Source organism: Parambassis ranga, unplaced genomic scaffold, assembly GCF_900634625.1.
Source record: "Parambassis ranga unplaced genomic scaffold, fParRan2.1 scaffold_60_arrow_ctg1, whole genome shotgun sequence".
Taxonomy (NCBI): Eukaryota; Metazoa; Chordata; class Actinopteri; family Ambassidae; genus Parambassis; species Parambassis ranga.
In genome coordinates this window covers 1-12,233 of record NW_021144806.1, presented here as the reverse complement: position 1 = coordinate 12,233, position 12,233 = coordinate 1, and the positions used below count along the sequence as shown (strand labels likewise).

Sequence of the window (12,233 nt, the reverse complement as noted above, 5' to 3'; positions counted from 1 at the left end):
AAAAATATACACAACAGCAGCACAAAGTAAAACAGCAGGCAGACGTCCATAGCGCACTTTAATATCAGAATGAGACTTTAACTATAAAAAGCAGGCACAGTACCCCTGACATTAAAATTTAAGATGTCTACACACATGGAATTAAATGACAGTAATGGGTGCTTTCAGCGTCCTCAGGAGTTTTGCTAAAAAGGAAATGAGACAAAGTTTTTTTACGAAGAAAGGTGGATATAAAACTTCTACCAAATGTAAAACGGGAGACTTTGCTCACCAACAGAGCTCGTCCTTTGGTTTCTATGGGCATCAGGAAATTACCTACAGCACAGACCGCACAGGCCACAGCGAACGGACAGAGAGCCAGAATCACAGAACGAGACATCAGCACCTGAAGTGTACACCAAGCCATTAAAATACTGCAATACTGCAACAACTTCAACAACAACCTGGAAACTCTTTTACTTCAGCAGGACAGTGAACGCACCTGGGCAATGAATGGGGCAATCATTCCTCCAATCCGACTGAAGGATGTGCAGAAACCCATCCCCAGAGACCGGGCCACGGTGGGATACACCTGACAGACAGAAGCAGCCTGATCCACAAAACCTCCAATGACCTAAACTGATCCATAAACTGTAAGAGGTGGACCCACCTCAGCAGTGTAGATGTAAACCACGTTAAAGTTCATGGAAACCACAGAGCGGAGCAGGAACAGCAACACCGTGAAGCCAAACCTGCAAAGACCAACACAGACAATAAACACGGGCCTGGGTGGACCTGCGGAACCTTGACTAGAGTCTGGGGTCTTACATGGAGGTGCAGATGTTGACCAACAGGAACAAAATGGCCGCCATCAGCTGCAACACCGTCAGACTGCTCTTTCGTCCAAACACGCTGAGCAGGCCGATATTCAGTGGGACCACTAGGGAACAGCATGGAGGAGGCTTAATGTGAAGTCGGGCTGAACTGAAGCGCACAGTTTGTAGACTCACGTGCAACCTCGCCCAGGCAGCTGATAAGCAATGTCTGGTAGTCATTGAATCCAAATGGAATGCAGTAACACCGGCCATCCTCGTGGTGGTGCTTGACCCGATGCTCCTGGTCAGCATTAGTCACACAGAGCAAGTTCTTCTCCAACAGCTCTGAGCTGCCAAGAACTGAACCATAGTATGCGAAGGATGCCACGAACCTGACGGACAGAGAAGAGAAAACCTGGGCTGAAAAGCTGAAGACCAAAGTCCGCACTCCTCAGTCAGACTGAGACTTTAACAGCCTGAAACGATCTTCACACATTACTGAAAAAAATTTAACTGTCCTCTGATAATTCCCTCACATCTGGTGAAAAATAGAGCATTACCATGAGTACCACAGCAGCAAGGATGTTCTCCTGAGGGATGGGCTGAGCAGAGTTTTCCAGCTGCCCCTCTCTCTCTAGAACACAAACATCATATTCACACCAAACATCCGCCACTCTTCTTCAGCCTGAGATTCACTCGCAGCAAACGTACCGCCGCCGGCTCCACCAAGCATCCAGGAGGGAGACACGCTCGGTTCATTTTGGCGATGCGCTGCAGCGTTTTGACAGCAGCCTCTGTGTTTCCTGCAGACACGTTGTAACGAGCTGACTCAGGAATAAACTGAATTAAACACAAAGACATGAGTCAGTTTATGTCAGGAGACGGCAAGCAGCCCGAGTGATGTGTACAAGTATACAATGCTCACACTTCAAATACTTCATCTTCTCATCATGTCATTAGCACTTCAACTTCACTCGGTCCAAGTCTAATCAGTTCTCAGAGGACAGACAGGTGACATCTCACCTTGAAGAGGAAAATGAGAATGATGCTCGGGGTGACAGAGATGCGGATCATCCATCTCCAGCCCAGAAAGGGAACCACCAGCATCCCCAGCAGGATGATCAGCATGGAGCCCATCATCCAGAAGATCTTATACACAGACAGAGAGCATGCTGGGAAATCTGTGCTGAGCATCACAACAGAGGAGTGTTTCAGATTGAACTCACAGACGCAAGCGGCAGCAGGACAGCTCGGTGCTTCGCTGGGATAAACTCTGTCTTCAACACAAACCTGTGAAACATTCATTGTTGAGTTTAACAGACAGTCGACCTTCCAATCACAGAACAGGATAAAATGTGTCAGCTGACCCCTGGGAAACTCCTGCAACGCCACAGCCCACCATGCTGCGCAGGAAGATGAACCACCCGTACGAAGGAGCAAAGGAGGTCAGAAGAGAGAAGTACGCACTCCACGCGAAGCCTCCAAACACCACCTGCGCCGCACACACAAAAACACAAAAAATTAAAGCTGCAAGCAGCATTGCGGGCCCTCGCAGACCTTGCGATCCGCAGGGCTATCGCTGTCTTCTCTACTATGCTCTTGTCTCCTATACTCTCCTGAGCTATGCTCTCCTCTCCTCTCATTTGCAGAGATGTACAACAAACACATGTTTACAACCAAACTTTCCTGCTACCACTAGGTGGCGCTATGACCGTATCATTCTATTAGCATATATATCTGTTCAGACTCGGGTCCATAGCAGTACTGTAAGATTTTGTCCACATTGCATAAAGTATATGGGTAGTACTGCATAAAACACAGCGAGTTCCTTTGTAATGGCGAATGGTCAACTTTGAGGCCACGCCCCCGCCACACCGTCAGACTTTTGTAAGAGTTTTGGAATGCGTCTATTCCCTATGGTGTCCTGAGTGGACACAGTGAGTTTTAGCTCATTTGGATGAAGTATGCGAGGCGTGAAAAGTTTTGTAGGAGGGTCACAAATCGCCAAAAATTAACAGAAATTTCAAAATGGCGGACTTCCTGTTGGGTTTGGAGGGGGGGTCCAAGAGACTTTTTTGTGCATCTTGGGGTGATACACATGTGTACCAATTTTCATGACCCTACTCAAAACAGGCCAGGGGGGCAGGCAGAAAAACCTATGAAAACACAACATTTTGTGTAGCCAGTAGGTGGCGCTCTATCAAAGCCTCAATATTGTTGTATAGATGTGTTTAGGGTCAGACTCTGATCATACATGTGACATTTGGTACAGATGGGACAGAAAACAAAGAAGTTATAGCGACTTCCTGTTTCCTCTGAAATGGTCAAACTTTGAGGCCACGCCCCGGCCACACCGTCAGACTTTTGTAAGAGTTTTGGAATGCGTCTATTCCCTATGGTGTCCTGAGTGGACACAGTGAGTTTCAGCTCAATTCTATGAAGTATGCGAGGCGTGAAAAGTTTGGCAGCAGGGTCACACATCGCCAAAAAATGGCCACAAACCTTCAAATGGCGGACTTCCTGTTGGGTTTGGAGGGGGGGTCCAAGAGACTTTTTTGTGCGTCTTGAGGTGATACATATGTGTGCCAATTTTCATAATCCTGTGTCAAACTGGCCAGAGGGGCTACACGTTGGGGGCGCTATAGAGTCATTTTCCTATGTGCGTTTCAAACGTCAGCAAATTTCAAAATTTTTCAAGCGAATGAATTTTTCTACCAAGTTTGGTGAGTTTTTGGGCATGTTAAGGCCTCCAAAAATGCGATCTAAGGGGGGGAAAGAAAAAAAAAAAAAAAAATTAAAGCTGCAAGCAGCATTGCGGGCCCTCGCAGACCTTGCGATCCACGGGGCTATTGCTGTCTTCTCTCCTATGCTCTTGTCTCCTATACTCTCCTGTCCTATGCTCTGTTTTCCTCCCATTTGCAGAGATGTACAACAAACACATGTTTACAACCAAACTTTCCTGCTACCAGTAGGTGGCGCTATGACCGTATCATCCTATTAGCATATATATCTGTTCAGACTCGGGTCCATAGCAGTAGTGTAAGATTTTGTCCACATTGCATGAAGTATATGGGTAGTACTGAATAAAACACAGCGAGTTCCTTTGTAATGGCGAATGGTCAATTTTGAGGCCACGCCCCCACCGCACGGTAATACTTTTGAAAGAGTTTTGGAATGCGTCTATTCCCTATGGTGTCTTGAGTGGACACAGTGAATTTCAGCTCAATTGCATGAAGTATGTGAGGCATGAAAAGTTTTGAAGCAGGGTCAAAAATAGGCAAAAAATGGCCACAAAAGTCAAAATGGCGGACTTCCTGTTGGGTTTGGAGGGGGGGTCCAAGAGACTTTTTTGTGCGTCTTGGGGTGATACACATGTGTGCCAATTTTCATGATCCTGTGTCAAACTGGCCAGAGGGGCTACGCGTTAGGGCAAAAAATACAGGGAGTTCTTTTGTAATGGCGAATGGTCAACTTTGAGGCCACGCCCCCACCACACCGTAAGACTTTTGTAAGAGTTTTGGAATGCGTCTATTCCCTATGGTGTCCTGAGTGGACACAGTGATTTTCAGCTTGATTGGATGAAGTATGCGAGGCGTGAAAAGTTTTGTAGCAGGGTCACAAATCGCCAAAAATTAACAGAAATTTCAAAATGGCGGACTTCCTGTTGGGTTTGGAGGGGGGGTCCAAGAGACTTTTTTGTGCATCTTGGGGTGATACACATGTGTGCCAATTTTCATGACCCTACTCAAAACAGGCCAGGGGGGCAGGCAGAAAAACCTATGAAAACACCACATTTTGTGTAGCCAGTAGGAGGCGCTCTGTCAAAGCCTCAATATTGTTGTACAGATGTGTTTAGGGTCAGACTCTGATCATACATGTGACATTTCGTACAGATCGGACAGAAAACGAAGAAGTTATAGAGACTTTCTGTGTCCTCAGAAATGGTCAAACTTTGAGGCCACGCCCCGGCCACACCGTCAGACTTTTGTAAGAGTTTTGGAATGCGTCTATTCCCTATGGTGTCCTGAGTGGACACGGCGAATTTCAGCTCAATCCGTTGAAGTATGCGAGGCGTGAAAAGTTTGGCAGCAGGGTCACACATCGCCAAAAATGGCCACAAACCTTCAAATGGCGGACTTCCTGTTGGGTTTGGAGGGGGGGTCCAAGAGACTTTTTTGTGCGTCTTGAGGATGATACATATGTGTGCCAATTTTCATAATCCTGTGTCAAACCGGCCAGAGGGGCTACGCGTTGGGGGCGCTATAGAGCCATTTTTATATGTGCATTTCAAAAGTCAGCAAATTTCAAAATTTTTCGGGCGAATGAATTTTTCTACCAAGTTTGGTGAGTTTTTGGGCATGTTAAGGCCTCCAAAAATGCGATCTCGGAGGGGGAAAAAAAAAAAAAAAAAAAAAAAAAAATTAAAGCTGCAAGCAGCATTGCGGGCCCTCGCGCACCTTGCGATCCGCGGGGGTCATCGCAGTCTTCTCTCCTATGCTCTCGTCTCCTATACTCTCCTGTCCTATGCTCTCCTCCTCTCATTTCCACAGATATACAACGAACACATGTTTACAACAGAACTTTCCTGCTACCAGTAGGTGGCGCTATGACCGTATCATCCTATTAGCATATATATCTGTTCAGACTCGGGTCCATAGCAGTACTGTAAGATTTTGTCCACATTGCATAAAGTATATGGGTAGTACTGCATAAAACACAGCGAGTTCCTTTGTAATGGCGAATGGTCAACTTTGAGGCCACTTCCCCGCCACACGGTAATACTTTTGAAAGAGTTTTGGATTGCGTCTATTCCCTATGGTGTCCTGAGTGGACACAGTGAATTTCAGCTCAATTGCATGAAGTATGCGAGGCATGAAAAGCTTTATAGCAGGGTCAGAAAACGGTAAAAATTACAAAAAAAAATCAAAATGGTGGACTTCCTGTTGGGTTTGGAGCGGGGGTCCAAGAGACTTTTTTGTGCGTCTTGGGGTGATACACATGTGTGCTAATTTTCATGATCCTGTGTCAAACTGGCCAGCAGGGCTACGTGTTAGGGCAAAAAATACAGGGAGTTCCTTTGTAATGGCGAATGGTCAACTTTGAGGCCACACCCCCACCACACCGTAATACTTTTGTAAGAGTTTTGGAATGCGTTTATTCTGTATCGTGTCCTGAGTGGACACAGTGATTTTCAGCTTGATTGGATGAAGTATGCGAGGCGTGAAAAGTTTTGTAGCAGGGTCACAAATCGCCAAAAATTAAAAGACATTTCAAAATTGCGGACTTCCTGTTGGGTTTGGAGGGGGGGTCCAAGAGACTTTTTTGTGCGTCTTGGGGTGATAACATGTGTGCCAATTTTCGTGACCCTACTCAAAACAGGCCACAGGGGCAGGCAGAAAAACCTATGAAAACACAACATTTTGTGTAGCCAGTAGGTGGCGCTCTGTCAAAGCCTCAATATTGTTGTATAGATGTGTTTAGGGTCAGACTCTGATCATACATGTGACATTTCGTACAGATCGGACAGAAAACGAAGAAGTTATAGAGACTTTCTGTGTCCTCAGAAATGGTCAAACTTTGAGGCCACGCCCCGGCCACACCGTCAGACTTTTGTAAGAGTTTTGGAATGCGTCTATTCCCTATGGTGTCCTGAGTGGACACGGCGAATTTCAGCTCAATCCGTTGAAGTATCCGAGGCGTGAAAAGTTTGGCAGCAGGGTCACACATCGCCAAAAATGGCCACAAACCTTCAAATGGCGGACTTCCTGTTGGGTTTGGAGGGGGGGTCCAAGAGACTTTTTTGTGCGTCTTGAGGTGATACATATGTGTGCCAATTTTCATAATCCTGTGTCAAACCGGCCAGAGGGGCTACGCGTTGGGGGCGCTATAGAGCCATTTTTATATGTGCATTTCAAAAGTCAGCAAATTTCAAAATTTTTCGGGCGAATGAATTTTTCTACCAAGTTTGGTGAGTTTTTGGGCATGTTAAGGCCTCCAAAAATGCGATCTTGGAGGGGGAAAAAAAAAAAAAAAAAAAAAAAAAAAAAAAAAAAAAAAAAATTAAAGCTGCAAGCAGCATTGCGGGCCCTCGCGCACCTTGCGATCCGCGGGGTCATCGCAGTCTTCTCTCCTATGCTCTCGTCTCTTATACTCTCCTGTCCTATGCTCTCCTCCTCTCATTTCCACGGATATACAACAAACACATGTTTACAACCAAACTTTCCTGCTACCAGTAGGTGGCGCTATGACCGTATCATCCCATTAGCATATATATTTGTTCAGACTCGGGTCCATAGCAGTACTGTAAGATTTTGTCCACATTGCATGAAGTATATGGGTAGTACTACATAGAATAGAGCGAGTTCCTTTGTAATGGCGAACGGTCAACTTTGAGGCCACTCCCCCGCCACACGGTAATACTTTTGAAAGAGTTTTGGAATGCATCTATTCCCTATGGTGTCCTGAGTAGACACAGTGAATTTCAGCTCAATCGCATGAAGTATGTGAGGCGTGAAAAGTTTTGAAGCAGGGTCAAAAATAGGCAAACAATTGCCACAAAAGTCAAAATGGCGGACTTCCTGTTGGGTTTGGAGGCGGGGTCCAAGAGACTTTTTTGTGCGTCTTGGGGTGATACACATGTGTGCTAATTTTCATGAACCTGTGTCAAACTGGCCAGCGGGGCTACACATCAGGGCAAAAAATACAGGGAGTTCCTTTGTAATGGCGAATGGTCAACTTTGAGGCCACGCCCCCACCACACCGTAAGACTTTTGGAATGCGTCTATTCCCTTTGGTGTCCTGAGTGGACACAGTGAATTTCAGCTCAATTGCATGAAGTATGTGAGGCGTGAAAAGTTTTGAAGCAGGGTCACAAATAGGCAAAAAATGGCCACAAAAGTCAAAATGGTGGACTTCCTGTTGGGTTTGGAGGGGCGGTCCAAGAGACTTTTTTGTGCGTCTTGGGGTGATACACATGTGTGCTAATTCTTGTGATCCTGTGTCAAACTGGCCAGCGGGGCTACGCATTAGGGCAATAAATACAGTGACTTCCTTTGTAATGGCGAATGGTCAACTTTGAGGCCACGCCCCCGCCACACCGTCAGACTTTTGTAAGAGTTTTGGAATGCGTCTATTCCCTATGGTGTCCTGAGTGGACACAGTGAGTTTTAGCTCATTTGGATGAAGTATGCGAGGCGTGAAAAGTTTTGCAGCAGGGTCACAAATCGCCAAAAATTAACAGAAATTTCAAAATGGCGGACTTCCTGTTGGGTTTGGAGGGGGGGTCCAAGAGACTTTTTTGTGCATCTTGGGGTGATACACATGTGTGCCAATTTTCGTGACCCTACTCAAAACAGGCCACAGGGGCAGGCAGAAAAACCTATGAAAACACAACATTTTGTGTAGCCAGTAGGTGGCGCTCTGTCAAAGCCTCAATATTGTTGTATAGATGTGTTTAGGGTCAGACTCTAATCATACATGTGACATTTCGTACAGATCGGACAGAAAACAAAGAAGTTATAGAGACTTTCTGTGTCCTCAGAAATGGTCAAACTTTGAGGCCACGCCCCGGCCACACCGTCAGACTTTTGTAAGAGTTTTGGAATGCGTCTATTCCCTATGGTGTCCTGAGTGGACACGGCGAATTTTAGCTCAATCCGTTGAAGTATGCGAGGCGTGAAAAGTTTGGCAGCAGGGTCACACATCGCCAAAAATGGCCACAAACCTTCAAATGGCGGACTTCCTGTTGGGTTTGGAGGGGGGGTCCAAGAGACTTTTTTGTGCGTCTTGAGGTGATACATATGTGTGATAATTTTCATAATCCTGTGTCAAACTGGCCAGAGGGGCTACGCGTTGGGGGCGCTATAGAGCCATTTTTATATGTGCATTTCAAAAGTCAGCAAATTTCAAAATTTTTCGGGCGAATGAATTTTTCTACCAAGTTTGGTGAGTTTTTGGGCATGTTAAGGCCTCCAAAAATGCGATCTCGGAGGGGGAAAAAAAAAAAAAAACAAAAAAAAAAAAAAAAATAATAATCCTAAGGGTTTCAATAGGGCTCTTGCACCATTCGGTGCTCGGGCCCTAATTAAAGCTGCAAGCAGCATTGCGGGCCCTCGCGCACCTGCGATCCGCGGGGTCATCGCAGTCTTCTCTCCTATGCTCTTGTCTCCTATACTCTCCTGTCCTATGCTCTGTTTTCCTCCCATTTGCAGAGATGTACAACAAACACATGTTTACAACCAAACTTTCCTGCTACCAGTAGGTGGCGCTATGACCGTATCATCCTATTAGAATATATATCTGTTCAGACTCGGGTCCATAGCAGTACTGTAAGATTTTGTCCACATTCCATAAAGTATATGGGTAGTACTGCATAAACCACAGCGAGTTCCTTTGTAATGGCGAACGGTCAACTTTGAGGCCACTCCCCCGCCACACGGTAATACTTTTGAAAGAGTTTTGGAATGCATCTATTCCCTATGGTGTCCTGAGTGGACACGGTGACTTTCAGCTCAATCCGATGAAGTATGCGAGGCGTGAAAAGTTTTGAAGCAGGGTCACAAATAGGCAAAAAATGGCCACAAAAGTCAAAATGGCGGACTTCCTGTTGGGTTTGGAGGGGGGGTCCAAGAGACTTTTTTGTGCGTCTTGGGGTGATACACATGTGTGCTAATTTTCATGATCCTGTGTCAAACTGGCCAGCGGGGCTACGCGTTAGGGCAACAAATACAGGGAGTTCCTTTGTAATGGCGAATGGTCAACTTTGAGGCCACGCCCCCACCACACCGTAATACTTTTGTAAGAGTTTTGGAATGCGTCTATTCCCTATGGTATCCTGAGTTGACACAGTGAGTTTTAGCTCAATTTGGATGAAGTATGCGAGGCGTGAAAAGTTTTGCAGCAGGGTCACAAATCGCCAAAAATTAACAGAAATTTCAAAATGGCGGACTTCCTGTTGGGTTTGGAGGGGGGGTCCAAGAGACTTTTTTGTGCATCTTGGGGTGATACACACGTGTAGCCAATTTTCATGACCCTACTCAAAACAGGCACAGGGGGCAGGCAGAAAAACCTATGAAAATACAACATTTGTGTAGCCAGTAGGTGGCGCTCTGTCAAAGCCTCAATATTGTTGTATAGATGTGTTTAGGGTCAGACTCTGATCATACATGTGACATTTCGTACAGATCGGACAGAAAACGAAGAAGTTATAGAGACTTCCTGTTTCCTCTGAAATGGTCAAACTTTGAGGCCACGCCCCGGCCACACCGTCAGACTTTTGTAAGAGTTTTGGAATGCGTCTATTCCCTATGGTGTCCTGAGTGGACACGGTGACTTTCAGCTCAATCCCATAAAGTATGCGAGGCGTGAAAAGTTTGCAGCAGGGTCACACATCGCCAAAAATGGCCACAAACCTTCAAATGGCGGACTTCCTGTTGGGTTTGGAGGGGGGGTCCAAGAGACTTTTTTGTGCGTCTTGAGGTGATACATATGTGTGCCAATTTTCATATCCTGTGTCAAACCGGCCAGAGGGGCTACGCGTTGGGGGCGCTATAGAGCCATTTTTATATGTGCATTTCAAACGTCAGCAAATTTCAAAATTTTTCGGGCGAATGAATTTTTTCTACCAAGTTTGGTGAGTTTTTGGGCATGTTAAGGCCTCCAAAAATGCGATCTCGGAGGGGGAAAAAAAAAAAAAAAAAAAAAAAAAAAAAATAATTAAGCTGCAAGCAGCATTGCGGGCCCTCGCGCACCTTGCGATCCGCGGGGTCATCGCAGTCTTCTCTCCTATGCTCTCGTCTCTTATACTCTCCTGTCCTATGCTCTCCTCCTCTCATTTCCACAGATATACAACAAACACATGTTTACAACCAAACTTTCCTGCTACCAGTAGGTGGCGCTATGACCGTATCATCCCATTAGCATATATATTTGTTCAGACTCGGCTCCATGGCAGTACTGTAAGATTTTGTCCACATTGCATAAAGTATATGGGTAGTACTGCATAAAACACAGCGAGTTCCTTTGTAATGGCGAACGGTCAACTTTGAGGCCACTCCCCCACCACACGGTAATACTTTTGAAAGAGTTTTGGAATGCGTCTATTCTCTATGGTGTCCTGAGTGGACACAGTGAATTTCAGCTCAATTGCATGAAGTATGCGAGGTATGAAAAGTTTTATAGCAGGGTCAGAAAACGGTAAAAATTACAAAAAGAATCAAAATGGCGGACTTCCTGTTGGGTTTGGAGGGGGGGTCCAAGAGACTTTTTTGTGCGTCTTGGGGTGATACACATGTGTGCTAATTCTCATGATCCTGTGTCAAATTGGCCAGCGGGGCTACGCATTAGGGCAATAAATACAGTGAGTTCCTTTGTAATGGCGAACGGTCAACTTTGAGGCCACTCCCCAGCCACACGGTAATACTTTTGAAAGAGTTTTGGAATGCGTCTATTCCCTATGGTGTCCTGAGTGGACACAGTGAATTTCAGCTCAATTGCATGAAGTATGCGAGGCGTGAAAAGTTTTGAAGCAGGGTCACAAATAGGCAAAAAATGGCCACAAAAGTCAAAATGGGGACTTCCTGTTGGGTTTGGAGGGGGGGTCCAAGAGACTTTTTTGTGCGTCTTGGGGTGATACACATGTGTGCTAATTCTCATGATCCTGTGTCAAACTGGCCAGCGGGGCTACGCATTAGGGCAATAAATACAGTGAGTTCCTTTGTAATGGCGAATGGTCAAGTTTGAGGCCACGCCCCCGCCACACCGTCAGACTTTTGTAAGAGTTTTTGAATGCGTCCATTCCCTATGGTGTCCTGAGTGGACACAGTGAGTTTTAGCTCATTTGGAGGAAGTATGCGAGGCGTGAAAAGTTTTGTAGGAGGGTCACAAATCGCCAAAAATTAACAGAAATTTCAAAATTGCGGACTTCCTGTTGGGTTTGGAGGGGGGGTCCAAGAGACTTTTTTGTGCATCTTGGGGTGATACACATGTGTACCAATTTTCATGACCCTACTCAAAACAGGCCAGGGGGGCAGGCAGAAAAACCTATGAAAACACAACATTTTGTGTAGCCAGTAGGTGGCGCTCTGTCAAAGCCTCAATATTGTTGTATAGATGTGTTTAGGGGTCAGACTCTGATCATACATGTGACATTTCGTACAGATCGGACAGAAAACGAAGAAGTTATAGAGACTTTCTGTGTCCTAAGAAATGGTCAAACTTTGAGGCCACGCCCCGGCCACACCGTAAGACTTTTGTAAGAGTTTTGGAATGCGTCTATTCCCTATGGTGTCCTGAGTGGACACGGCGAATTTCAGCTCAATCCGTTGAAGTATGCGAGGCGTGAAAAGTTTGGCAGCAGGGTCACACATCGCCAAAAATGGCCACAAACCTTCAAATGGCGGACTTCCTGTTGGGTTTGGAGGGGGGGTCCAAGAGACTTTT

At 45.9% G+C, this 12,233-nt stretch overlaps 1 protein-coding gene across 2 annotated transcripts; it reads right to left on the bottom strand.

Annotated features, from left to right (window-relative positions):
* Positions 1-49: 49 nt before the first annotated feature.
* On the bottom strand, positions 50-2,282 carry svopl (SVOP-like). 2 transcript variants are annotated; one of them, XM_028398766.1, is made up of 11 exons: positions 2,162-2,282; positions 2,021-2,084; positions 1,818-1,943; positions 1,506-1,634; positions 1,355-1,428; positions 990-1,186; positions 808-919; positions 650-731; positions 482-571; positions 272-385; positions 50-185 (listed from the first exon to the last, which is right to left on the bottom strand). In XM_028398766.1, the coding sequence occupies exons 1-11, from the start codon at positions 2,194-2,196 to the stop codon at positions 174-176; spliced, it is 1,035 nt and encodes a 344-aa protein (XP_028254567.1). In that variant the 5' UTR covers positions 2,197-2,282; the 3' UTR covers positions 50-173. The 2 variants fall into 2 exon arrangements, with proteins under 2 accessions (XP_028254567.1, XP_028254569.1); XM_028398768.1 differs by having other exon boundaries at positions 272-315.
* Positions 2,283-12,233: the final 9,951 nt, after the last annotated feature.

Coding starts and splice junctions, on each gene's coding strand:
- svopl (XM_028398766.1), bottom strand. CDS start 2,196: ATGGTGGGCTGTGGCGTTGCAGGAGTTTCCCAGGG. Junction 1,944..2,020: donor TCCTGCTGCCGCTTGCGTCT/GTGAGTTCAATC, acceptor TCTGTGTATAAG/ATCTTCTGGATGATGGGCTC. Junction 1,429..1,505: donor GCTTGGTGGAGCCGGCGGCG/GTACGTTTGCTG, acceptor TTTGTGTTCTAG/AGAGAGAGGGGCAGCTGGAA.